At 40.3% G+C, this 27,148-nt stretch overlaps 1 protein-coding gene across 5 annotated transcripts in view; it reads right to left on the minus strand.

Annotated features, from left to right (window-relative positions):
* LOC122986413 (protein inscuteable homolog) overlaps positions 1 to 27,148 on the minus strand; it is a 56,408-nt gene that overhangs the window by 21,173 nt on the left and 8,087 nt on the right. For 3 of the 5 annotated variants that reach the window (XM_044357668.1, XM_044357669.1, XM_044357667.1), the window contains one exon: positions 14,987 to 15,078. In XM_044357668.1, coding sequence (XP_044213603.1) covers positions 14,987 to 15,060 — 74 coding nt within the window. In that variant the 5' untranslated portion in view covers positions 15,061 to 15,078. Of the gene's footprint in view, positions 1 to 14,986; positions 15,079 to 18,848; positions 19,172 to 24,955; positions 25,217 to 27,148 lie in introns of those variants that run through there. The other 2 variants (XM_044357671.1, XM_044357672.1) reach the window with 2 other exon arrangements.

Below are 27,148 nucleotides of genomic sequence, written 5' to 3' on the forward strand. Positions count from 1 at the left end.
CGGGTCGATGGCTACAGCAGCCATCTCTGCCTTGAGTAAACACATGGAAAAGGGTCTCTAATGACGCTTCATATGTTCCGTGTGGCTCTCTGGGTATTCTGTGGTTTGTAGGAAATGGCAGCTCACTGGAGACATTGGGATTTTGCACTGGTATTGAATATAGGTTGATCTCACACTGTGGTTGTGTGTACTCTCCAAACATTTGTCATTGACTGGCAACAGCCGCCGTCATTACATAACATATAACTTTCTTCAAATCAGGTATTGGGTTTCGGCTTTTAGCCAGAGCTGGTTACACAGGACTGATCCATTAAAAAGCCTCAGCTCCAATTATATCTAATCCACAATCAAACCATCGAGGGAAGCTATTTACTAAAGAAAATCAATGTGGTGTTTTGTTTACGTTATGAACAGGTCTCATTAAAAACTGCAGCAGAAGGCTCCCATAGTAGAGGTGCTGAGTACATGTATGAACAAATCACTGAATCTCCCAATACTGAATCACCATTGTCACTGAACTAATCAGTAGCTTTTAGCAGTGGAGCTCCTCTTACTGGTGACTGAGAAACCCTGTTGTCAGCTCAGCCGTGATACATGGTACGTTACTTCCTTGTGAAAAGCTTTTAGAAAGCAACAGAAACAATCATGATGTGACAACTCTCCTCCAAATAGCTTCTGAGCTATTAAATGTATGTGCAGTGCTTGTATAGGCCCAGTTTTGTGCAGAGCTGATCATAAAGGGTATGTATCATGCACATTTCCAGGTCAAAAAGTATTTTTTATCCCTATTGATCTTATACTGGCCCTCAGTTCAGCCTCTGTCTGAAACAGGCCGTTTTAGTTCCTGATAAGCCCACTCTGTTCTGATTGGTTAGTCAGAAGCTGCATCTCGGCAGACTTCTTGTGGCCTGAAAGGCTACATAAACAAACAATACTAGTTGGTTTTCACTTCTTTTTCTCATTCTTTACTCAAAATGAAAACTTCGTAAATACATCCTTACATGTTTGAGCCCAAATCAAAATATGCGAGTGGAACAACCTCAGCAACAAAGGCTGAGGAATGGACGGCTGAGCATGCTCAAACAATCTGATGTCATCACAAGGAGGAAGTAGAGGTGACTTTGCGAATGAAGCATCTAAGGCAGGCTGAAGCCTGGGATTTTGTCTTTTAGGGAGCATTTTTACATATGTTTACCTCAAGTTTTGGGACTGTGTTTAACACAGACATCCGACATCATAACAGTATAAAAATAACAGAAAATCATAAGAAGCATCTGTAGCAGTTTGAACCAGCAACAGACTGAACGTATTACTGAACTGAAGAATCAGCGTGAAACTGCAGGAGTTTGAACAGTGATGCAATCACTTAGCTTAGAAAAAACAAACAAACAAACTTCACAGTCAGCGAGTATAAAACGTTTTAAATCAGCAAAGTCATCAGTTATTTCCTCCTCTACCACAACATCCACAGTTCAATGCCTTTTGTTGCATGTCATACCAATCTCCCCCAACAAGGCCTCCAACAGTGTACTTCATTGTATCCATTCTCTCTAGAGTGACGCTCATGAGCATTTTCTGATCTGACATCTGTATCAGCAGGACTATGTCGCTGTTTCAAAAATAAACCTGTTTTATGGTGTGATAACACCATGGTTAAGATTTGGTTGTAGGCACAAAAACAAGGGAAATCATTATTAAAAGTACTACTTTATTAAGGGCAGGGGACTTTTCATTGTTGCAACAGTCATGGTTACAAGAAACTAAAGTTGACTGTCAATAAGTCCGGTGAGTCCAGTGTTTCCGTCCTGACTGACTCCCTCTGGACTTTGTTGCTCTAAAATAAGGTCATACTGTTTCCTCCTTTGCTCCCTATGGACAGACTTTATAACTCCTACAGCCACTAGAGGGCTTTGTCACTAACTGATGTCTTTTTGCTCTTGACAGTCTCCTCTCTCCTGTGTTTCTATATCTATTTTAGGTGCAACCTTTCTTCAACAAAGTCCAGAATTTCAGGTTCACTTCAAACCGAAAACTTTAGCTGTTCACATTGTTTTTCAGCATTCTTCTGACACACACAGAGTCCTCTATACTTGAGAAAATTCAGAAATACTGAGAATAGAGCACAAACACCCACACACATACACATACTGTATGTATATACATTGTACATTCAGTCAAGCATCTGTCAGGTGAGGAGGTGGAATAACAATGTAAAAGCAGTTGAATCTGCAGGCTTCAGAGCGAAGAAGCTCACCAGTTCAAATATCTCCCAGACAAATAAATCTCCCACAATTTGGAATAGGATGAAGATGTAATTAGCTGTGAATGTAGACTTATAACAAGTCTATACCAGCACTAATCGAGATCATTGAAGAATTTTTCTGGAAGATAAATGTTATGACAAAGCCCTTGCCTTACCACTCGGAAAGAGCAGCAGTGTTTTTCTCTGATTATTTCCCTTTTAAGGTGGCTTAAAAGATTACCTTGGCATTGTTTCTTTTCACTTAAGATGTCTGATTTAACTAAACTAATTTTTTTTAATCCATTGTCACCAAAATTCAATCACACCTTCAGAGATGGTTGCATCTACCAGTATCTTTACCAGCCGCATTGCCATTATTCAAATGAATGTCCTTCTTTGCTTATTGTATCCAATACAGATGCTAATATCATAATATGATATTTAATGATATGTATTAATTTATTTGGAAAAATAAGTGCCCTAGAATGAAATTACAAAAACTTAAGTTTCCTATAACAAAGGGTGGATTATCACTACCTAATTTGTTATATTATCACTGATCTGCACAACTGAGATTTGCCTCAGAATGGGTTAAAGATAGTCTGCTTTGTCAATGTGATATGATAAATTACTATCAATTGTTCCATATGAGAGGTTATCCAACATATTGCAAGGAACTTTAGATAACTTTGTAAAAGAATGGTCACCCCTCAGCATGTATTTTGGTTGTGAGTGGTCTGCCATTATCTGTATTGGAGTAAATTGATATTATTTTGCTTACCAAGTACACTGTTTTACTGGGTATTTCTGAATTTCTCCCTATGAATGTGTGGGTGTTTTTTTTTTTCTCTCTATGTGATTTGTGTATATGTGCACATGCTGGGACATCAGTGCAAGTAAATTGTGCATTTAATTTGATTATAAGTGTGCATTGCTCCCTTGACATGTTCTGTTATTTCAGAATAATAAAAAAAAGAAAAAGAATAAATAACTGCTCAGTGTTGCACGGCGCAGTAATCATGGAGCTTGTTCTGCTAAGTGGGGCAAATGGCTTCATAGTGAACATCCTGACTTCTGAAAATCGATATGAGATATGAGTTTTAGTTTAAATCTAGGCAATTAAAGAGATTGATTTCTCCTAAACGTTCCTTACAAATAAAATACTACTGAACCCTTTCTCAGGGTACGCAGGGTTTTTTTTCCCAATTTAGAAAACCTCTTAAAACCACTTCAGTTAGAGATTAGTAGTGAATAACACAGTGACTCAAACCAAGTGAGCCAAATTAGTCACAAAGACCTTGATGACCAGTCACTGCTGTGGCTGCCAAGGAGATGGAAAGAGACAGTAATTCCTAATTGGCATCTTTTCCTGCACATGTCACCCAATTAACCTTTGCAGAAGTTTGTGGAAGACAAAACTGGATGACACAGAAACAGTACATGTGAGCTAAAGTGATACTCTTTCATAAACAAACAACTAAATCAATCTTAGAGGTAAAAATGTGCAACAATATGCAGAATCCTATTCATATGAGACCCAAATGTGGCCATTTCAAACCATTTTCCACAGTTATATAACAGCATCACAGAAGGATGAACCCATCTTGATTTACACGCCTAACAAGCCACAAAACGTTCCCCTCACCGCGGGGAAAAAAAAGATGATAATAATAGGTTTGTTTTCCAAAGGAGGGGAAGCGGTGCACTTCAGCTCGCAGGGAATGACAAATATTTACATGCAGGGCCAAGAGAGGGTCAGGCGACAGCAGCTCTATTATCCCAGACGGGGATCCAGTGAGGATGAAGCATCAGCCCTTCTCATCTGCCGCTGGCTGTCAGTAAACTCAGCGACGGTGGTAGTAGCAGAAACAAGAGTTAATGGGAGATATCCTCGTTTTTGTTTTTTAAAAAAATGCTATTGCAAGATTTAGAAATGTTTTTTCTATCGGACTTTGAACTCTAATTTCTCTGCCTGTGTTTAATATGAATGTTCTCTCTGTATTAAGATTAGAATACGGTTTTATTTTTGATTGTCATACTAATAAAGCATTATTATAAGGGGGAAACATGATTAGTCAAATTTAGATTTGTTTAACTAGGAAGAAAATCAATTGAAAGTACCTGCCTTTCTTATCTTAACTTGGCTGAATTGTTACATCAAGTCAAATATAAGGACCATTCTTAAACAAGGGTCTTTTTTATCCTTAACACTTGTCTTGGTGTACAAGAATTTAAGTGTCATAGGCAGGGGAAGTACAAAAGTAAACAAAGAAAAAAAAACTCTCATAGCTGGTTCCACAAAACACCTTAAGTTTTCCCCTTAAGTATGACACTTAAGGCTTAACTTCTCCTTAGCTGAGGGACTTACTTAAGGGTGTTGCACAGAATCCCTTAAAAGGTTTCCTTAGTTAAGGAAAAATGTGAAGTGATTTACTGCATTGCAAGAGACTTTACAGAAGTAAAATTTTACAGTTTCGACGGAGACCGTTTGTTTGCTTGCACTCATGCTTGTGATACCTGTTACCGCCTCACAAAGTTGGTTTACGGTAAAAAAAAATAAAATAAAAAAAAAAATGGAAGAAGAGAAGACAAAACAACCAAATTAGTCAGAGAAGGAAAAGATACTTCTGGAGGAACAATAAAAGAAAGCACATGCTAAAAAGTAAATTTGATCTGCAAATAACAGCAAACAGAAAACAACAAATGTGGGAGGAAATTGCAACAAAAATTGATTCAAGAAGTCTGGTGAGGAGGTCCATCCAAGAGGTCCAAAAAAATATGACAACTTGTCTGTTCTGGCCAAAAATGACATAACTAATTACAGGAGGGAATCCAACAAAACTGGTATGAATAACTTTGGTCTTTGTACTCTGTACTCTGTACAGAAGTAGTTCATAATAAAGATGACATCTTCAAGTTATTTATTTATTGTTGATTTCATTACACATTAAAGTATTTAAGCTATAGATATAAACTAGACCGTAATGGTAGGTAACATTATAGCCTACCACTAGCTAGCTAGCTAACATGCAGCAGAGTTAAGGCCCATGTAATGTTCTATGACATAACTAGCTTATATAACTAGACTACAACCTAATGTGCTGTAAAAGAAATAATTTATTAACAGAATTTAATCCGTGCAAAATGTAATTTTCCAGGTGGGGGTCCACCTCCAAAACCTCTTTCAAATGAGGCAGCGATGGTAGCGGACATCATGGGTTGCAACTGACCTACCATAGTTGGAATTACTGGTGAAGAGGAGAGTGGTGGTCATTTGGAAAGGTAACAGTCATTACTGTTACCTTTTAATGGCATGACTGTATAGTTAACCACTAAAACCGTCTCCAGATGACCTGCTCGATAATTGCCTGTGTCCTGCATAAACTGAAATTGTAGTTCTCCTGAGAGAGAGGGAGGTGACTGCATGGTACTTTCAATTAGTCAAGCATGCAGCTGAACAAGGAAGGCCTATGTCAAAATTTGGATACTCAGACCACTTGCCTGAGATCTGTTGGCAGGATTTCTGAATGGTGTCATTAGCCATGAACGACATGGACAACCACTGTCCCTAAGAAGGATGCCTTTATGCCTCCCCCCTCAAACTCTTTTGCAAGGATGCTCTCATCCAGTATCTGAGCGTCATGGGTGCTGCCAGGCCATTGTGCTACAGTGTTGGTTATTTCATTTTTTCTATTAACAAATTGATCTTCATATTGTACAGCCGCTTGAATCCAGATGTGGGTTCTGTGTATCACCCCACACACTCATGGGAAGCTGGCAACATTAAAGAAGTGCGCCGCTATCTCATCCTCCTCCTTGTTTTGACAGGAACTTCTCCACAGTGTTCAGTAGATGGGTAAGGTCATTTGATACTTGGTGAATGACGCAGCACACTGTTGACTTGTGGACATGAAATACCTTGCCTATTACTGACTGGAAAGATCCCGTAGCATTAAACCGTAGAGTAATCATTACTTGCAATACAGCTGGAAGAGCACAGCCAAGGAAAGTAGAGTGATCCAACTCTAGACGGTCGGACAAATCATGAATTGACTGCCGGTCTAATCTATTGCTCATTGCTAAGCGTATCCATTGGGTTCTCCCGGTCCTGGAACACTCTTCTTGGGATGCGTTCATTTACTTCATTCATCACCATAAATTCGGCCATGTTGTGGTTTAGATAGAGTCAGAAGTACCTTAAGTTGTTTTCCTTACTTTGGTTGCTATGGTCTGTTGTGCAACAGTTTAATGAACTTTTCCTTAAGGAGAAAACTTTAAATACGTAATTGAACTATTGTAAGGAAATCTTAAAGAGAAAAATCTGTATCTCTAAAAGTGTTTTGTGCAACCGATTTTATTTCAAGAAAACCTTAACTTGGACTTTAAGAAAAATCTTAACTTAAGGTGTTTGTGCAACCAGCCCCTGAACTTTAGGAAGAAAGATCAACAAGCAGAATTACACAACTTTCGTACTGAAATCTGACAAAAGCAGAACACAGAAAAAAGGTGCGGATTTACATGGGATGGTGTGTGGAGTAGGTGACATAGGACATAGTGAGCTCACTATTCCTGTAACACATCAAGTGAAAATGATAACTTGAACTTTTCAAGTTTTCATGTACTCGAAGCACATGGAGTTATTCTTCTGGATGAGTCACTGAGAGGCTGCTGCTCTGCCTGTTGAATCCCAGGACGTTTTATCCCTGGGCTTAACTCCAGATTTATGAAAGAGAAAGGTTTCTGACTCAGACTCACACTGTGTGTGAGACCTAAGTTGGTTTTAGGGTTAAGGTTAGGGTTTGATTTGGGTAAATGTTGTAGTAGACATGTGGTTGTAATGGTTATTAGTCAGTTGTATGAGGGTTAAGATACTGTGCATTGACAATATAACACTACACCCCTTAAATTGGGTAAATTTAAATTGAAGAATGGACTTCCGCTAATGGTAGCCATTAATGTTTGTTTGATTTTCAGACTTTCGTATCATTAAGCAGCATAATATATATAAAAGGTACGTATATATATACTGGGATAATTGGACATTGGAAAGCTCCAATATACACACACACACACACACACACACATATATATATATATATATATATATATATATAAACCAAGTTCTGTCACTAAACTAATGGAGCAGTGATAAAAATCAAAACATGGTCAAAAACTTTTCGTTCAACAGTTTTTCTAAAACCAACCCTGTCTCCTAGAAATTCCATTCGTATATTACTAAATCGCAACAGCAAATATGTTTTTCTAGAAACGTAATGCTGCCAGAATTCCATTTTCTCTCAACATAATGAGAAAATGTTGTTAACTGAAGTATTTGGCAAAAAATGTTGATACTGAACATTTGAGTGAAATGGTCTGGTGCCAGAGTCCTGCATCTTGTACACTCACTGTCCACCCCTCACCTCCTCCCTCTGAGTCCAGAGTAATATATAAATGTAGTCCTTACTTAATTCAAAAGAAAATTGCCAATGAGTATAATCCAGGCAGCAGTAATGTTTGCCAACACAACTTAATTGGGAAAACAATTTAGTGGTGTACGTAATTTCTAGGAGACAAGGTGTCACGATTCCTGTGCCAGTTTTGGGCCTGATAGCCATCAGCCTGCTACCCAACCAGCTAGTTTTGGCCCTGCTAGCATCTAGTCTACCTCTGCCGTTGAGTCGATTAGCCCCCTGCCTGATCCTGTCCCTGAAGACCGTCACCATTCCCGTTTCTACAGGTCTTGCCTTGCCATTTTTGCGGGGTACCCTCATTTAGAAACCCCCATAAGAAAGCGTGGTTCCCCAGGTAGTCAGCTTTCTCTGCTACCCAGCGCCACAGAGTCTCCACTGTCCAACATCCCTGCCAACGCTTAGCCTGTTTCCAAGCCGTTGACCACCCTTGGCAACTCTCAGCTGGATACCTAGCCATTGGCCGCCCTCGCCAGCACCAAGCCAGATCCCGAGCTGTCAGCTGCCCTTGCCAATGCCCAGGCAGTAATCCTTCTCCGCTGATGTCCCAAGTGACACCCATCTTTCCTGTCTTCCAGTCATGGTGTCCAGGCCCCAGGCCATGTGGGTCCTTGCTTTGCCCCTGTTCTGTCCTCGGGCCATTCTGTCCAAGTCATCCATCACCTTGGTTCTGCTCTCTGGATCCCTGCTACAGACCCCCTCCACCTGCCCTGCTTGGTTTAACCATTCCTTTCCCCCCTCCTGACCAGCCAGGTGAGATGTCTGTTTGCTGTCCCTTTGTGGGGGGGTACTGTAACAATTCCTGCCTCAGTCCTGTGTCTTCTACCTGTTGCCACTTCCCCAGTGACTCTCTCACTCTCCCTGTGTGTGTGATTGTGTGAGTGGAGACAGGTGTGCTGGAGTCAGAACAAGGCCACACCAGCTGCAACCCGTTCCACAATAAAGATCTTTACTCATAGTCAGCTATGCAGAGTCCCTGTGTGTCTGTACTTGGGTTCACTTGCTTTGCCCGCACGTAACACAGGGTTGTTTAAAACTTAAGATCATCACAGACATCTTCCAGACCATAAAATGAAAGATTTCTATTCCATTTTAAGTGTAAAATGTCACTTATATGATCCTTATAGTAACCCAGAACATTTTCAAAAACCTTCGCTAGCTGACATCATATCGCACAGAGGGAATCATCGGCTGACAGGCATTCTGTAGGCTGAGGGAAACCCTCACTGTGCTAAGAGAGAGGAAATATAGACCAAAGATGAAGGAAATATAAAAACAACACTTGGCACAGCACACATAAAGACCTCTGTCAGAATTCTTCATCACAGGATGTGAGTCAGATTGTTTGAGGCTAAAAACAGCAACCATGTCCGCATGAAAACACTGTAGCATGTGCTAATCACATCATGGAGGATAACGGAAATAAATGGAAATACAACTGTAGTGTCAACCACAATGACAGTCACATCATTGGCAAACACGGTTCACAGTGTGGTATAGTTAGTTAGCGAGCAGCAGACGGGCAGGTGTGTAACCAAGCGGTAGAGCACCTGTTGTCACTCAAGTATGGCAGTTATTGGACAGAAGGAACTAATTTGTTCTTCAGGGGTGGTTGCCCATTACAAGGCTTGTTCTACATATTATTAGAGGCTCCAAGTGATTCAGACACTATGTACAACACTTCACAGATCGTGAGCACAGGTTGAGTAATGTCTGCTTCACTTTGGTAGGCCTCATGATTAATGGTCTCCCTACATGTGACGCCACCCTGCTGTCATCTGCAAAAGGATCCCCCTGATGTTTTGAATTAAAGAGTAGACGCACCTTATGTGGCTCAGACAGTCTGGCTTCCTGAAAGTGTTTGAAATTAACATCTCTTAAAATACACATAATGTGCTTCAAGTACAGAAATGGATTGTGTGAAGAAAAACACAACAAACAGGATGTTTTAGCCTAGATCTAGATATAAATGGGATTAAGCAATTTAGATGATGAATTCATTAGTGGATCAACAGAAAAGTGTAAAGTATTTTAATATTCAATTAATTATTATTCATTTTTTAAGCAAAAATGCCAAATGTTCCCTTTCCAGTGTTGAAATTGAGAGGATTTGTCATTGTTTTGTTTTGTTTTGTTTTGTTTATCTGATGTGATAGTGAACTGACTAAGTTTTAGTTTTGAACTGTTGGACAAAAGAAGCAATTTTAGGATGTCACCTTGGGCTAACAATCAATTGAGAAAATAATCTATAGATATCACTGATGAAAATAATCATTAGTAGCAGCACCAAGTAAAATAAATCTTTTTGTTCAGTCTTTTTGTGACTGACAAGTTCTGGGGTATGATTCTTTATGGAACTACCCAGAAGACAAATTGTATTCATTCATTGTACAGTACAATGAGGGGTTTTGGATAAAACCCTCACCGAATAGTTTAAAACATCTTGGATTGCTCACTGACTGCATACATACAAGCAGCTTGTTTGTAAAAGAACCACAGCAACATGTGTCAGTTCATGTAATAATCTCTGCATTGGATCTGACTGCAGTTCTAAGTATTCTCCTCATAGATTCCTGATATGGAAGTCATTCAGCAAAATATAAGCAGGAAGGAGCCCCTCACTGTTGTCCAATGTCTGCTTTTCATGAATATTGCTGTCTGACGCCTGATGTCACATATGAACAAATGGAAATCTTTCTTAAATACCACAACAGAACCGCAGTCCAGTGGGGCAGAGTGAATGGAAATGTGGGCAGAATGAGCTGCAAGCTTTTGAGACCAGACCATTGTGGGTTTGGCTTCAACTGAACAAGGAAACAAGGACACTCTTGTCCCAAAAAGAATTAAATATGGAGGCATATATACAAAGAGAACAGAATATTTCTAAACAATATTCTCTGCGAAAACCTTTTTACACCAAGGCTATAGCTCCACTGAAAACTTCAGGGAGGTTTCTTTACGTAATGCTGCCTCACTGTGTAAAGACAGGATGTGATGAGCTAAGTAAATGGTAAAAACATATGGCTAATGGTACTTTTAAATGTGCAAGTCACGCCTTAATTTTCTGGGCGAAGGTCGAGTCTGCACTCCTCCCGAAGTAGCACGTGGTAAGGGGATATTGTGGCCTCTGACTGGTACAGTTGGATTCTGGCAGCGGGGGTAGACATCTGACTCCCAGATGTTTTGGGCAGCCTCTATTGTGCAGCCAAGACCAGATTCACCTAAAACAGCACACACTGAGTCTGTTTCTCTGTTATTTTCTCTCAGTCAAACCAACCCTAGCTTAAAGGACCAGTGTGTAGGATTTAGGGGGATCCATTGGCAGAAATTGAATATAATATTAATAATTATGTTTTAATTAGTGTATAATCACTTGAAAATATGAATTGTTCTGTTTTTGTTACCTTAGAATGAGCCTTTATATCTACATAGGGAGCAGGTCCTTTTCCATGGAGCCCGCAATGTTGTACCTTCATGTTCCTACAGTAGCCTAGAACGGACAAACCAAACACTGGCTCTAGAGAGGGCCCTTCACGTTTTTTGCAAGTTTCGCGGCCACCGTAGGTTCTCCTACACGCTTGGAAGGGGAGGGGGGAGGGGTTTTCAGTTGGTTGCAATCAGCAACCTCACCACTAGATGCCACTAAATCCTACACGCTGGTCCTTTAATTCTCTCCATCGTTTGTTCTCTTTTTTTTCTGCCCTAACACATGCTTGGTTACTGTAGGCATAACAATACAGCTATTGCAGGCATATGCACAAGACATTATACTCTGTCTGGAATAATCTCTGTCTCTGTGTCTCAAACCATCTGCAGCTGACTCGTTTGCTCCCTTTTTCTCTCACACTCTTTCCCTCACATCAGCAAATCCACACGTATGTTTGCAACTTTTCCAACGTTCCTGCATCGGCTGCAAGCAAAAACCTGCAACATAAAAAACACACATGCACAGACAAACGAAGGTACAAAAATCATTTTGTAATGACTCGCCAACCTCTTGCAGACTGTAACCTGAGGCTTAGATTGTCCAGACAAGCAAACCGGACAAAGCACTGGTTCTGGAGATGTTTGTCAACTGAGTCCATGTATGTGTTTGCAATTTATTTTAATACAATTCATTCATTTGGCTCCTTTCATCACTTGATTTACTGACTGTAAGTGAGCCATGTGCTGCACAAATAGGATTTATATTTGAACGTGTAAATGAGAGACAGACAAAGAAAGCAAGTAAGAGATGATCTGTGTGTTTATGTGTGTGTGTCTGGTTGCCTATGTATGGCGTGACATCTCTACTGATTTGATATCCAAGGGCATTCACTGCGTGTCTTCTGCGACGCTGTGTAAGCAATGTACACACAAAACTGTCAGAAGATATATAATCATATTTATTATCAGTGACTGAAATATTCTCATCCACAGCAGCTGATGAAGAGGCTTTTCCCATTAAAAAAAAGAGGATTCAGCATCTGGCACTTAAAAGTTCAAAACAAAGATAAAGTAAATCACTGCTGTGTGATATGAGTAATGTCTTGAATACCTCCAAAAAAAGACTTCTTAGGATCAACAGTTTACTTAAAAACTGATAGTCATGCAGTTTTGAAAACGGCTTTGTTTTCTTTGGCTTAAAGTAAAGAAAATTACACACGAACTGTCAATTTATGTGGGAAAAAAAAACTGCCAGATTCAGCAGTACAGAGTCCAGTTCAAGTCTTCAGCTGTTTGCAACTGCTTGACAGCACTGCTTTGTTTTTGCTTCAGTTTATGATATTTTGGTATGTGCACATACATGTGTCTGACAGATATTTCTAGAGTTTTTGGTTTCAATCTCTGGCTTGCATGTGTTTATATGCATCTGAAATGTGGAATCCAACTGTGGACAGATGTTTTCAGGTCATGTGTGTGCATGGTCAGGAGTGTGAGGGTGTGTATTGGTGTATGTGTTTGCATTGTCACTAAGGTTTTGACCTTTGTTCTGCCTGTTGTTGATCTCAGATCCTGGGTAAGACCAGTATATTGATTTGCTGATGTTGGACCAACAATTCTAATCAAACATGGGCCAGTATATATTTCCCTAAGCTGATATGAAGGAGTTGAAGGTGTGATTTTACTCAGTGGCTTCAGGGGTAATAAGACCTGCAATGAAACCTGCCTCACTCATTGTCAACATACAAATGAACCCTCTGCAAACGCAATCCTGCAAACAATACACTTCTGATTGAAATTTTGGGAGATGTCAAATTTAAAGCTGAACTAATCAATATTTTTTATACCACCTACCTTCCTCACAGCAGCGTAATCTGTTACCAGACATCTCTGAAATGTTCATCTTCTCACAAACCACTGAGGATGACTGGACCATGTCACCACTGTAAACCTCAATCTCTGCTACACTGAGAGTTGCCATGATACCTGCGTTTATCACACCGCTGTCATCATTACAGTGCATTATCAGAAGGAGATGTGGGGCCAAAGTATGCTGCATGTTTGGGGGTGCCATCTGCAGATGAGACAGGAGGGTTATTTCTTGTTATCATGGCTATTATTGTCAATGTGGTGTGTGAAAATAGTTTCAACTGTTCACTGCGATTTCTGTGTATTACCCACAGTAACCAAAGTTTTCACTCTAATTATTGACAGTTCTGCACTAGTGGCGTGCAAGGGCTCATGGGACTGTAAATGTTCAAGTTTAAATCATTGTTTTGGTGATGTTGTGTTCATGTTGTGGTTGTGTTATGTGGTTTTCAGTGTTTGTGTGGCCAGGACAGCATTAAGGTCTAACTAGCAATGTGGCCATCATGGCCGAGACTCCTGCAGTGATTTAGGACCTCCGGCCAGTGTTCATGTTCAGTGTGTATTCTGTTGTTAAATAAAACAGCATTTCCTCGGGTCGTGCGGTGTATGGGCCACAGGAATTGCTTTTAAAATCTGAGATCTCTGCCTCACGCCACATTCTTCCATGCAAGCTCCCCACAGCATTGTTTCTGTACAGACACATTAGTTACTCCTCCATCTAATTCCCTGCACAGCCATTGTCCACCTCAAGGCATTTTCACTTATTTTGCCAGATTAGACCTCTTCTCAGGACTGTGTGAACATGCACAGACGGTGACTGAACAATTCAATCTCCTGTCTGGTCTGTTGCATCTAGAGATAGGATGAGACACCTTAAATTAGCTGATTTTACTTAATTCTCAGCATAGCCTTTAAAAATGTATGCAAATATATGCAAGTTTTGGAAATATTTTTGAAATGTGAATCTGTGTATGTTCTCTTATATCTTTATGCAAATATATTCAAGAGCACTGACAAGATACATAATGAATCAAGCATCAGTAACTCTGATAAATAAATCAGTAAATCATGAAACTTCATTGCTTTCCACTTAAGATTGCATTTGAATGAAATCGAAATTATGATTGGATGTATCTCTTCTGAATAACCTTTAAAGTATACCCTTATCAGACACAATAGTAACAGATATGGCCACCAACTGGACTCAAACCACGGACACTGTGGTTTCGTACACCCGTGCTCCTTTAATTTTTAGGCATATACCATGTAATGTAACACTGAGTTGCAGCATGTTAGAGATCTAACACTGTTTTTACTCAGCTTTTATTACATCTTCTTGTTTTCAGTATGCCAATTTTTCCACCTCATCCGATCTTAAAAACCTTTTTGTGAAAGTCTGTTTTTGTTTTTCAAATTTCAAATCAGGCAAATTCAAAATGAAAATAAACACATAACAGCTGCAAACCTACTGCTGTTTTAGTTCAAATCTGACTCGTTGGCGCTTTGAGCAGCACAAAGGAAATTCCACTCCACTCCATTGTATTGGGATGTCAGCAGACTCCTCAGTAGTGGACACCTCAGCAAATAAAACTAAAACTATCTGCGTGGCCACATACCACCAGAGGCAAGTGGGAAAAAATGATTTGGGTGAACGAACCCTTAAATACATAACATCTCTGAGTGCTCAAATGAACCAGCTGTGGACTTGTATGCCTTAAGAGAGAGCCTGGGTTGTGTGTATATACATACATACATTACAAAAAGTGACTAGCAACTTCCTTCCTGTTCTTTTTTTTTTTCCTTTTTGTGTACAGTACTATAGCTGACAGTAGAGAGATACAGGAAATGATGAAAGAGAGAGAAAGATTGGGAGAGACATGCAACAAAAGTCTGCAGCCGGATGCAAACCGGGGACATTGCGGTTCATGGTCAGAGCCTTAACCCCGAGGCATTTAGGGCACTGCCACTGTGCACTTCTACTTGCCTCATTGGAGATGAAGAGAGTGAGCTGCTCTGTCTTGAGCTGCTCTGAGGAGTTGCCATTCTGTCCGAGGCCATCTTACTTCAGCTCAGCACCTGAAACACAACACATGTAACGTAAACATCAAGGTTACAAGTCATGAAAGTGACACCGTTTTTCTTTATCAGCTTATTTTGCTGTTAAATGTAAAAGATTGTTTGAAAAAAAAAAGTCAAATTGTGTAACACGTAATGGATCACCTCAGACTGAATACATCCATGCGCTATTAGACACATTCAACACACACACACACAAAATGAATACAACATGCACACACACGGACACACACACACACGCACACACACACTGCATCCTCCTGGCTGTGTTGCTTGCCACCGCAGCGTTATCCACTACAATATCTCCTTATTGATCCGCCTCCAAGCATTCTATTCTTGTCTTGTCTTTTTTTCCTCCAAGTAATTCAATTATCAATAAACCTCCCTGTTTTAAATAGCTGCAAGCCGCTGGTGTGCCAGTGGAATAATATTTCTTATCTTCTAATTTATTGGCTGGCTGCCAGCCAGTGACTCTCTTCCCTACTTTGAGCCTGAGCAAAAGGGGCTGACGCTCTTAAGTGCCCGCAACTTTATTCCGTCGTTTTATTGATGTATCCCATTTAGATTAGTCCATTTTTATTCGGGAGAAGCCACGGATGCCCTCCTGCCTGGGCCACACCCTAATCCTTTTAGTTAATGATATCCTGCAGTGGTGTGGTAACAAATTTCATGTTTACTGTGGAGTATAATTAGCAGGTAGTTACAAAGTGAGTTTCTCTCTCACGCACACAAACACACACACACCCTACGAGTGTCACAGAGCGGGTTTCATCTGTGGTGCCCTGCTTTTTATTAAATGCTTACAGAGTTTTATGGGATCGATAGACGTAAACAGGAGAACTCACAATAAAGCAATTGAGACTAGAAGGATGTGCGATGCATGCGAGATGTCATTCGTTCATGTTGCTGGTCTGCTTTTTGAGTGCCGAAGTGTTCAGGCATTTTGAAGCCGAAATGCCACAATGGCGGAACAACTGATCCATTCTGTAGCATTTGATGGAGATGGAGCAGCAGCGCATTAGAGGAGTTACCAATTTGGTTTTACTCTTTGCTTTGATTGCTACAAAACTCCCCAGGTTACATAATTATCAACAACAAAGGGAACTATTTGATGATGGATGAGGGAATAAGGGGGAGGGGTTGGGTTGAGTGACCGAGTCAGTGACTGCGATAAACAGAGACTCAGACTAGACTTGAAAGAGAGATACAAAAGAAAGAGAAGAGGGAGCGAGCAGGGAGAAGATACAGAGAAGCAAGAAGAAAGGAGGGGGGGGTCTTTTAACTGCAGTCTTGGCATGGCTCCTCAAGGGCCATTTTCAGAGTAAAAACAGCAAATCAGAAATAATACCAATTCTGTGCCAGGACCCTGGAAGTCTGGAAGACTGACAGTAAGCACTCTGTATTGGGGAAAAACCCCACATCCATTACACTTAGAATAGAAAATACCACAAAATGAGTGCTGATATAATTGCACCGTTAGATTATTACAATAGAGTTGTAGATGAATTATATTGGCCCTATAATTGAGCGCAGGGTCACAGCCGCCGAGACACGGATCCAGCAGATTCCATTACATGCGCCTCCAGGTCGTTATGGCGCTCTTCTGTGGATTACCATACAAATGGAGATGAGTTGTCCGATGTGCCCAATCAAGCAATTCAGTCCTGAGCACTTAGAGTGTGCCACTAAGTGCCGTGTTAAGGACCATTGCGCTGAAAGTGGCCTCTGTCATTCTGCCGTGAGTGGCCACCAACTGCAAGCGATGCATGAGGGAAGTGAGGAAAGGTTTTCAGCGAAATGTTACAAAAAGTTTACAGCATGTCCTCTGTGTATCTGAGACTCCACTGATTTGGTTCAGGCAGTGCTTTGTTATGTTGTAATAATTCATGTAACAAGAAGTACAGCAGTCCATTCATTTTAAATCAGCACTGTACGTGTATGTGTCTGCAGTTTAAACATCCCCAAGTGCACGAAGGCTGCAAGTGCTACAGAAATATGAGTTTCCCAAGCAGATGGTCAGCTTTGACGGGATCCTGGCTAATTTTCTTGCTGGGGTGGACATTTCTTTTCATGTCTGGGCTGAAACCTGAGTGGCCCTTTGGGTTTCCCCATTCGGTTGCCTTGGAGAACATGTCGGTTGTAGGTAAGCCAAACAAAGGACACCTCTGTCTCAGCCCCATGTCACATGCCGGGTAAAACAACAACCACTCAGCGACTTGTGTGTGTAAGGGAAATCACCGGGGTGTGCATTCCAGATTTACTGCAGCACTTGTATTTATTCTTTGCATGTGTGTAGAGGGGGATTTAAAGGTTGCATGTTCCTGTCACTTGTAGTTTTCTGGTGATATTTCAGGTAATGTCTGTCTGTAGTTAGTGTCATGCCAACTCCTGCATTTAACATAAGACACATATTTTCTATGCTATTCATTGTTTTTTTTGTTGTTGCAATAGCCTTTAAATGTACTTACATCCAGTTATTACCTCTTTTTATATTTTTTATTGTTACTGGCAGAATCTAACATTCTCACACACACACACACACAAATGATTCACAGCAAACCAGTATACAGGTGCTTCAGGATTTGTGTTTGCAATCTCATTTATAGAAGACCCCCTGTTCACTGATAGCTCTCTAATCATATCATGGCTGTGCTGATTTACTGCTATGAAAACCAAACTCTTCCTTCTTCTGCTCTGTCAAAAAGTGTTCAACTGGCAAACTATAGGGTATTTGTCACCAAAGCTAGAATTTTTTTTACAGCCATTGATCACTAAACTAAAAATGCTGTTAGATTAAGATCTGTGCCCTGCTGTTATGTGGAAAACTACTGCGTGATTAAAAGGCAATTTTTTTATTAAAGGGTGACACGATGAATCCTCTTGGCCCACAGTTTGTTCGGCTGCTCTGTAAACAATTACACAAGTTGGATTTCTGTTGTCATTTCTGACAGAATAATTGTCCACGGTGTCGATATGTGTGTCATTTCGAACAAAACTCCGGGACATATAGTAGTAATACACAGTTGCCACCGCTAAAGTAACCACAGATGTCGTCAGATCAACCAGGACTGAAGTCTTATGGATTGTAACTTTAGCAAACACAAGACCATCACGGGTTCAGTAATAACTGACAGACTGAGGCCACTATATTATAGAATGGATTTGTCAATCTCTCTATCCCAAAAGAAAAGGGCATTGATATGATGGTACGATGAGGGAGAAAAAGTTACGATGACGCACTTTAACACAGGAAAAATGTCTTGTCTCTTGCTTCTCTTAAATGAGAACTTGGCCAATTTCTAAATTCGGGGGACTTGCAATGGAATTGAAATTGATGTAGCACCAGAGACATATACTCCCTCTTATTCCCTAATTCTTTTATTCTCTGTGCAAAGTCTAACTCTGAACTAGTTTTCGTCTCACAAGTACAGACTGACGTGGAAAACGAGTATGCATGCAGGCTAATATACTTTTTAATGTACCACTAAGATTTCATTGTCCACTGACCTCACTGTCTGTTCACAACTGCAGAATCACAGTGTAAAAATACATTTGCAGTACTTTTTATAATGTTCTGTGGTGAAGCAGAATGCCTCTCATATATTCTGGGTAAAACCACCAAAATGAAAACAAAAACTGGTCTGCAGAAAACAAAATACCACACCACAGTGGCTCAGCTTCGTTACGCCAAAAGCAATGAATTTCTGTTTGACAAAAACAGGAGAAATTGAACATTGCGGAAATCAGGAGAAAGAAGTGAAGCCACTCACCATTTTGAGGAGCCAAAACCAGCTTGAATCAGTGTGATGGAGTTCAGGAAGGAGTGAGCCAGGCTGTGTACTCTAAGTTTAAGATCCTTGTTGTTTCAGGAGTGCCTCATTGTGTAACTGGTTCCTTATGGTTTGGCTTCACTTCAAAACTGCCAATGATTAAGTATAACATGCTTCTTCTCCTGATGCTATCCTAACTCACACAGACTGAAGAAAGCATCTACTAAAGAAGTTGTCTCTGGCCTTTGGCCTTTAAATACAGTGGACACACTCTGCATCAGCGACTTGCCGGTGCCGTGCTGCTCATGTCCTATCATTGAGCTGGAGACTGGGTTCACGGGAGGAGACAGCGGTCACAGTCTCGCCACAGAACTGTCATGTGGCGAGGAAGGCAGGGCAGGATGGGTACTGTATGGGTGGTTGGGTGGGAATAAGTTGGAAGCACGCTGTGCTGAGCCATTCAGTACACCCGACATTCCCATCCCACACACAGTGGACTGGCTCAAAGTGGGCCCTTGTACTTGGACAGAGAGACCCACACATAACAGTGTAGATAACGCCTAATGTGAACTGCTCCTGCTCCATTGAATGTCTAAGTAAGTCCCCTCAACTTTCTCCAATCTGCAAGCACGGCAGTACATTTAAACCTTGAGTGTGAACGTTCATTCTTGACACTATAGTTTGACAAAAAAAAATCTTAGTCACCGAGCAAAATCCATCTATCGAGTAAGACAGTGAGATTTGGTTTACAACATTTAAACTAGTGCTATAATGTTAAGTCTATGAGTCAATTAGTCAGTCAACAGAGACTTAATCTGCAAGTTGATAACCAAATTCTCAAGTGTGATTATTTAATGCTTTTTTTGTTATATATAATAGTAAACTGAATATCTTTGGGTTTTGGACTGTTGTTCAGATAAAAGAAGACATTTAAAATGTAACCTTTGACTCTAGTGAATTTTCGCTATTTTACATTTTATAGACAAATCTATTAATCAATTAAATGAGAAAATAATCGGCAGATTAACTTATAATGAAAATAATCATTAGTTGCAGCACCTACTTTAAATCATTTCATATTATAGTATTTAATTTACTACTTCTCTGAATTTAATTTTACAAAGGTTGTAAGATACACAGTTTTTTGATATTTCTATTCCCAGGGCATTGTAATAATATTTCTAATAGCCCGAGTGGAAAAACAACCCCTGAATCCTGGCAGTATAACAGCCATGCTTGACCCATTGAGCTACACACATAATGCTATCATAAAATACTGAAGGAGGTTTTATGCTAGAGTAATACATTTGTTGTTAAAAGACATAAAGTGTTCCAATATTTGCCTGGCACAAACAGTATCTACAGCACCAACCATGATGATCCCTGATGTGAAGAATTATGAGATGATGTAAAATTGGGAGCTATTGTGGAAGAATTAGAGGTCCAACTTAAGCTAACATAATGTACCATATGGTATCACAATCTCTGACATGCTTTTACAACTTATTTGGATATGGTATTTTGTATTTTGTGTCACAAAATACCAAGTTGTCTATCAATTTATACTTTTAACACAAAGCCAGTCTAATACAGATGTTGAAAGGACAAACTTGTTCTCTGCAGACATAACAGTCCTCTTGCTCATTATCTCAGTGAGTCTAAATGCAGTACATTCCACAGATAACATTGGTATGGGCAACTTATTTTAAGTTTGGGTTATTTTTTGCCAGGCTGCCTCTCTGCTACAATAACTGTATTTGGTATTCAAACAGGGTTAAATCTGTGAACATAATAATCAAGCACACTTTGGTCCTTTTAGTGGTCCTTTTATAAAACGTTAACAATGGTCAGTATTTCAGTATCAGTATTGTCCACAAAGTCTTTCCAACATTTTCATTTTTTCAGCTTTAGTTGTTGCGTGAGGTGGACTGACTGGTATGTCTACACTGAGCATGTTTATGAATATTTTTTCCATCTCTGGAGGGATTTGTTCCCTAAATTGATTTGTTTAGGAGTTGGTTGCCAATGGAACTGCATCAAGACATGTGAAAATTTGGATCTTTGCCCTTTTCCAAGTGAGAAATGACAGTTTGCCAAGATTCTGTTCAAGGTTTGAGGTTATTTCTGTATACAAGCACATATTTGACTTCTTTGGGTTGTGTGAAATTAACCAAATGAAGCTAACTTTTCCACTGTGGTTGAGGCAAAGCACAACAAACTTTACTCTTCATCAGCAACATTGAGTTACACATTCACACAGCTCCACTTACACCTGAGGGTTGTTCAGTACAATCACTGCTTTACAGCAACACTGGAGAAACTGGGGGTCAGTGCCTTGTTGTCGCCCACTCACATTTTCCCAGCTCGTCCAGGGATCTGACTGATCTTCTGAGAAAACATTTTGGCCTAAAGCCAAACCTCAAGGCTACCATCACCCCATTCAGAACTGGTGAACATAAAGCTCACACTGAGAACCAGGAAGACTTTCAAAACAAAGACTGATGAGTTGTAGATGTTCATTCATACACAGTTTAGTTTGATGGAAAGTAATTAAAGAGCTCTGCTTCACAAAAGACTGAGAAGCCACATTAACACCAAAACTCCAAATGTGTTTGACACACCCTTTGTTTGTTTTGGAGTAGTTAGTTACTTCACAAAAGAACAATGTCTATTATAAGCTCATGTCAGTTTTCACAGCAGAAAAATAGTATCAAAATGTCTACAGAAACTTCTCAAACCACTCCTGCTGCTTGATTCACTTCTCTGCTCTCCATCATGCAAAATCTGGCTTAATACTTCACTTCTTTCATGTTGTGCTACCATTGTCCTTGAACCTCTGAACTCAGGAAGTTGCATATTCAGCGATTATAGGGTGAAATGAGTGTTTTAGACATCTCGAGCATACGGTTGACATACAGAGAACTGGACTTTGCTGCAGCATTGGTTTGAGAATTTTTATGGGTGTTTTTGATACATTTTTTTTTTTTCCACTTTTCAGAACAAAGTAAAACTTTCCCCATTAAAATTCATTGCAACTGACATGAAACAAACAACTTTTTACAACCTTCCTTTAAGCTTACAAATGGGGGTGTTTGGGTGAAATATCATTTTAATAAAATTCTTGACACAGGCTGACTTGCATTGGACACAAGTGATGTAACACAATATCAAGGCAATTTTAGTTTTAAAACTTCTTCTATATATGAAGTCTACATGTTTTGTCTCCAGTGTGAAGCTGTCAGACTAGAGCACATATGTTTGTAATCTACTGTAAACTACCTGAACTTTTTTCTGTCAATGTACACACAAACACACAAGCATACACACACACACACCAGAGCGTTAAAAATAAGTCCTGTAATAAAATAGCAGCTGCACAACCTTTTAGCTTCCCTTCTGCCTACATCCAGGTGTTCCAGTGGTCTGTCAAAATAATGCATCCCTCAGACTTCACCTCAATCATTTCTGACACTTGAAGTCAAACACAGTTTGAACCACACTGCAAACACTGACAGGTCCCATAGTTAACTCCAGATTCTCCCGATCACTATGTTTTCTTTAGATGGGAAGACGAAGAAATGCACAAAGTAGAGCATCCCTCCTACAGTAAAGTGTGTTGACTGCAGCATCATGGGAGGACTGTTGTAGTTCTTTTAGAGACACAAGAGCTTATATTAGCCTTTAAAGCCACAAAACACTGCAGCAAACACTTTAGCTATGTGGCTAATGAGAGAAAAACTATGTCTGCGTCTTGACATGTCTCAGGGTGATGGTGACAGCGGCTTCAGGAGCGTCACAAGTTTGAGACTGTGACACATACGGGTGATGTCAGGAATAAAATGTGTAGGAGGATGGAGAGGAAGCACGGATGTCATTTCCATATAGTTTTACTACAAAAAGTGGCTGTACAGAAGAGAGATTGAAAGAGTTGAGAACGAAGTGGAGGAGACAAGAGAATGACAAGGGGGAAATGTGAGAGATGCATTGTGGGTAAAGCAGGTAACTGAACAAACACTCCTGTTAACATTTATCGTGCCCCACATAGACGATTTCCATAATATAATTCTTCAACATGAGAGGTTGAGATGTGGTGTATATAGAGCTTTGCTTTGTGAAACTGCAGCATTGTGAACATGATGTGCTCATAGAGGTCTTAACTCTGGTCTGACTGTACTTCTTAGCACTACAGTCAGCCGCTCCTTTATAATTTGGACATTAAATATGTCATTTCCTACAATGCAAGTAACATTCACAAGTGATTTCTTGGCTATCTGGCCCTTCTGTATGACCTTTATTTAATCCAATGTTCATTTGGACTAAATGATGAACATTATTTGACTGTGTTTAGTCAGACCACATTCATCCAAACTAATGACATGTTTACATCATTTCTGAAATAACTGCTTAAATTATTCTCTTTTTCAACAAGTGCTTTCCCTTTGAGGAAAAAACCAAATGTACTACCACTTCAACTACTTTACTACTTTATTATAACCCTGAAGGAAATCTGGTTTGCATCAGGGCTTTAAAACACACAGATCACAAGAATGCACTGATGACAACCAACAACCATAAAAACATTATGTCAGAAATATAGCAATGTAAAATATTCAAATATAACAACAGTGGATAATGCCAAAGATAGACACTTATAAGTACTAAGTACTAAATATTAAGCCAAAAGAAAAGAGACTCTAGTGTGCCTTCTACAGCATGGACAAGTGGTCAATATAAGTCATCTTTTTTGTCTTTTAACACTTTGCTGGGTGAGTTAGGACTTGAACAGTAGAACATAATAGGAATGATGACAGGAAGAGATGAAAAATGGGAGTTTGAGGTTACCAAAAGTTTATGTAGGGATGGCACAGGACTGAAATGGTACTTCTGCTGATAGTTTTGTGATGAATGGTTTGGAAAGTGAAATCTGGTGGGAAATGAAAAATTCACTGAAAAAGTATTTGAATGTCTCCTTAATGGATAATTTAAGTCTTTCTGAATTTAAAAATCCATTTGTGGGAGAAGAATGGAGACAGTTATCATTCAGCGTCTGTCACCGGCCTCTACAGAGAAGATGGACTCACTTGACGCGTGATATGCTCCTCCAGTAGTGTACCTGACAGCTGAGCCACATTTTTGCTCCATTGTACATATGTCACTCATACTGTACCCATCTGCTGTTACAGCGGGTCCTCAGACACAAGAAGGAACATCTCACTTTCTTTGCAGAGGCAAAAGTTTTCTTACTTTTTCAAGAAGCAATTAGCTGTGCAATACACTGCGCTACAAGCAAATTCAGAAAAAAAAAAGATCAACTGGAAAAGTAATTTTCCAGCATTTGTGCAGTTTAAGTTTTTTTCCAGTTGTCTTAGCCCCAACATAACAACAATAGCATACAGTACAATGCTTTTTCCACCTTAACATCTGACATACAAAGCTATTCTTAGCTGTGCATACAGTGAAAGCAGTCTGTAAAAAAGTTTACTAGAGATTAGCCCAGTTTTGGTTTTGTCTAGCATGCCTTAATTATGCTCTGGAGTTTCTCATATGCACTAGTTTGGGATGTGAAGACTGCAAGTTGTTCCTGACTAGACTAAATGAAAAGATGTCCTTGTAAGGCCAAAGAATGGGCAATCTATTTGGGTCTTGGAGCATTCCTTCCTTTGGCATAATAATATGGAAGTTAAATGTTCTGCCCTCATGAGGTTTCCAGGCAACCTGTGTCGCTCATGGAGATGACATCAGACAGGGTCAAGTTGCATACACACTCACACAGACCTGTAACCCCAAGCATGCTCTAAAATCAGCCACCCTGTTAAATGTCACACTAATAAATGTGGACAGATCACTACAACTGATAGCACTTACACTTGAAGGCAGCAGTAATCACACCAGCTCCTGCTAAACTCACATTCCTCAGACACCAAAGGAGCCGAGGACACATTTCCCCCCCCAAAAAAGATGAAATTCAGCTGCATAAATAACTATATTGCTTCACCACAAGTCTGCTAAAGTGAATACACTGTCGTCTCGGTACTTTATGGTCAGCTATAAAAGTACCCGTAATTCTCATTTTCAAGAAAAAAAAACAGATGATAGCAGCACCATACCTCCTGAGAGCTCAAATAGCCCCAACGTCACGCCAAGAGAAATATCCAAATGCATTTTAAGCTTCCCTGTTCCATCGACAGTTAGCTGAATAAATAACAGAGGGAAATCAGCTGGAGAAGAGACAACATCCAAAGCTCACAAAAGGCTTTGGAGTGGAGCTCAGTCGCTTCGGGGGCAGCTCCAACAGGCCAAAGAGACTGGAACTGGATCCTGGCACAGTCTGGTTCGGTGAAGGGGATCGTGTGGGTACCTGACACCGGTGCAGTGACGGCAAGCAAAACAGTTGGAGCTGCTTAATAATGAATGAGCAAGGCCTGTAGAGAGGCACCACACACATACAAACACAAACACACACACACACACACACACAGACACACACCACATGGCTAATAGGGAGTCATACTGACATAATTGGACACAGGCTTACAGCGTGGTCAGGTAAAAGCAGGGTATATCACTATAATCAGTCCATGCAACTAGACACGTGTTGCTAACAAAGTAGTCTGACATCACCCTGCAGCACTCCACACTTTACACACAGCGGGTTGCAAGTGTGTTTAGTGCTAGTTTATGTTAAGATATAGTCTAGTCTTGTAAAACTTCTTTTTATACTTTATTTCATGTAGTTCTAGTCAGTAAAAAAAAACAGACATGACTGAAGACTTTAAGAGGGAGGGAAAAATCTGAAAGATCAGTCAGCTACAGCCCAGTGGTGTTCAAAATAGCAGGATTGATGGGTGTTGTCATGTAACCTCTACCACACCCACCTCACAAACAGAATATGATTGGCCGAGATGCGATCCTCATGGCAAAGAAGAGGGGAAAACCCAATCGGAGCCGAGCACCAGCCAGCTCCACGGAACAAAAGCATGAAACATCAGCTGAGTCACCACGGAGCCCAGAAAATATCAACAAACACTGAGGTTAAAACCAGGAGACAGAAGTGCATCCATTTGAAAGTCTGTGGTTTGACTGCCCAGGCCTTTGTTAAAACCCACAACGATGATGTTGAACCCAAAACCAAAACTGTAATCAAAATACAACACTAACTAGACCCACAGTGTCATCAGATATGTGGCTGGTGTATCTGCAAAGTATGAAAGGATTTGTGCAAAACACCACAATCTGAGATTTTTCAAACTTGGCAACACACCAAGGCAACACTTAATTCTCCCTGAAGGACCACATACCTAAACATCATTAGAGCAATGTTCATTGCATTCATTCATTGAAATTGCAAATATATTGCGTAAGACAAAAGAGCAAACAAATCAGGTCACTGAGGAGAAGAAACAATGATTGAGGATCAAAATGTACAAATCTAAGACGCAGAGGATTGACAGTTTGAATGTGGTACACGTTGATTTGTCCATGTTTATGTTGGTGGCTCACTGAACAGGGAAAGAGGGCTGCAATCTGCTTCTAACAACGCTGCTGTAACCTCTGCATTTCAGCAACATATCCATAGGCCCAGTCCAGACGGATATCACCTGGAGACAGGACATCGCTTTCAGAAGGCACCACTTCATTCATGTGACTCGGAAGACCCTCACATGACTATCCTGTGCTAGAATGCCCAGGACTTCTCACCAAGACTAGTATCCTTAGGAATTACATCCATATTGGACGATTCTGACTTCACGACTTATGCTCAAAGGCAACGCAGAAAGCGTTGTATATATGCAGCAAGATGGAAAGTAAGAGTGTAAAGGTTGGTTTGGTGGTTAGATACGTAGTGAGTCTGACTTTCATGTAGGAGACTGGAGTTCATCTCCTGTCGCAGATCTGCAATTTACGGTTGTGTTATTATTAACCATAATGACGATCTTTCCCTAACCTCAACCGCACCGCAGCAGAAATGGCAGAAAGCGAGAATTTTAAAAATGTTGGCATTGGGTACAAGATTCCGCTTGCATTGATCAGAGTCTGGGGGTTTTGGCACAGTCGTCTAATACTGACATGCTTGTCTGGTGATAGGGTTGCCCCACAAGCAAGTACAACTGATGAAGCCCCCTGGATGAGTCTACTCAACAACGGCAGTATATTTCTACCTGGTACCATCAAGGTGCACTGAACTTCTAGTTGCTCCCAGTTGCTTTAGTGGAGCTTTTCAGGCTCAGCATGAGTTCTCAATTAAAAACCGCGAGACCTCAGCTTCCCTTAATGGAAAAGCTGCATAACAACAACAACTG

The sequence above is a fragment of the Thunnus albacares genome, chromosome 7 (genome assembly GCF_914725855.1).
Source record: "Thunnus albacares chromosome 7, fThuAlb1.1, whole genome shotgun sequence".
Taxonomy (NCBI): domain Eukaryota; kingdom Metazoa; phylum Chordata; class Actinopteri; order Scombriformes; family Scombridae; genus Thunnus; species Thunnus albacares.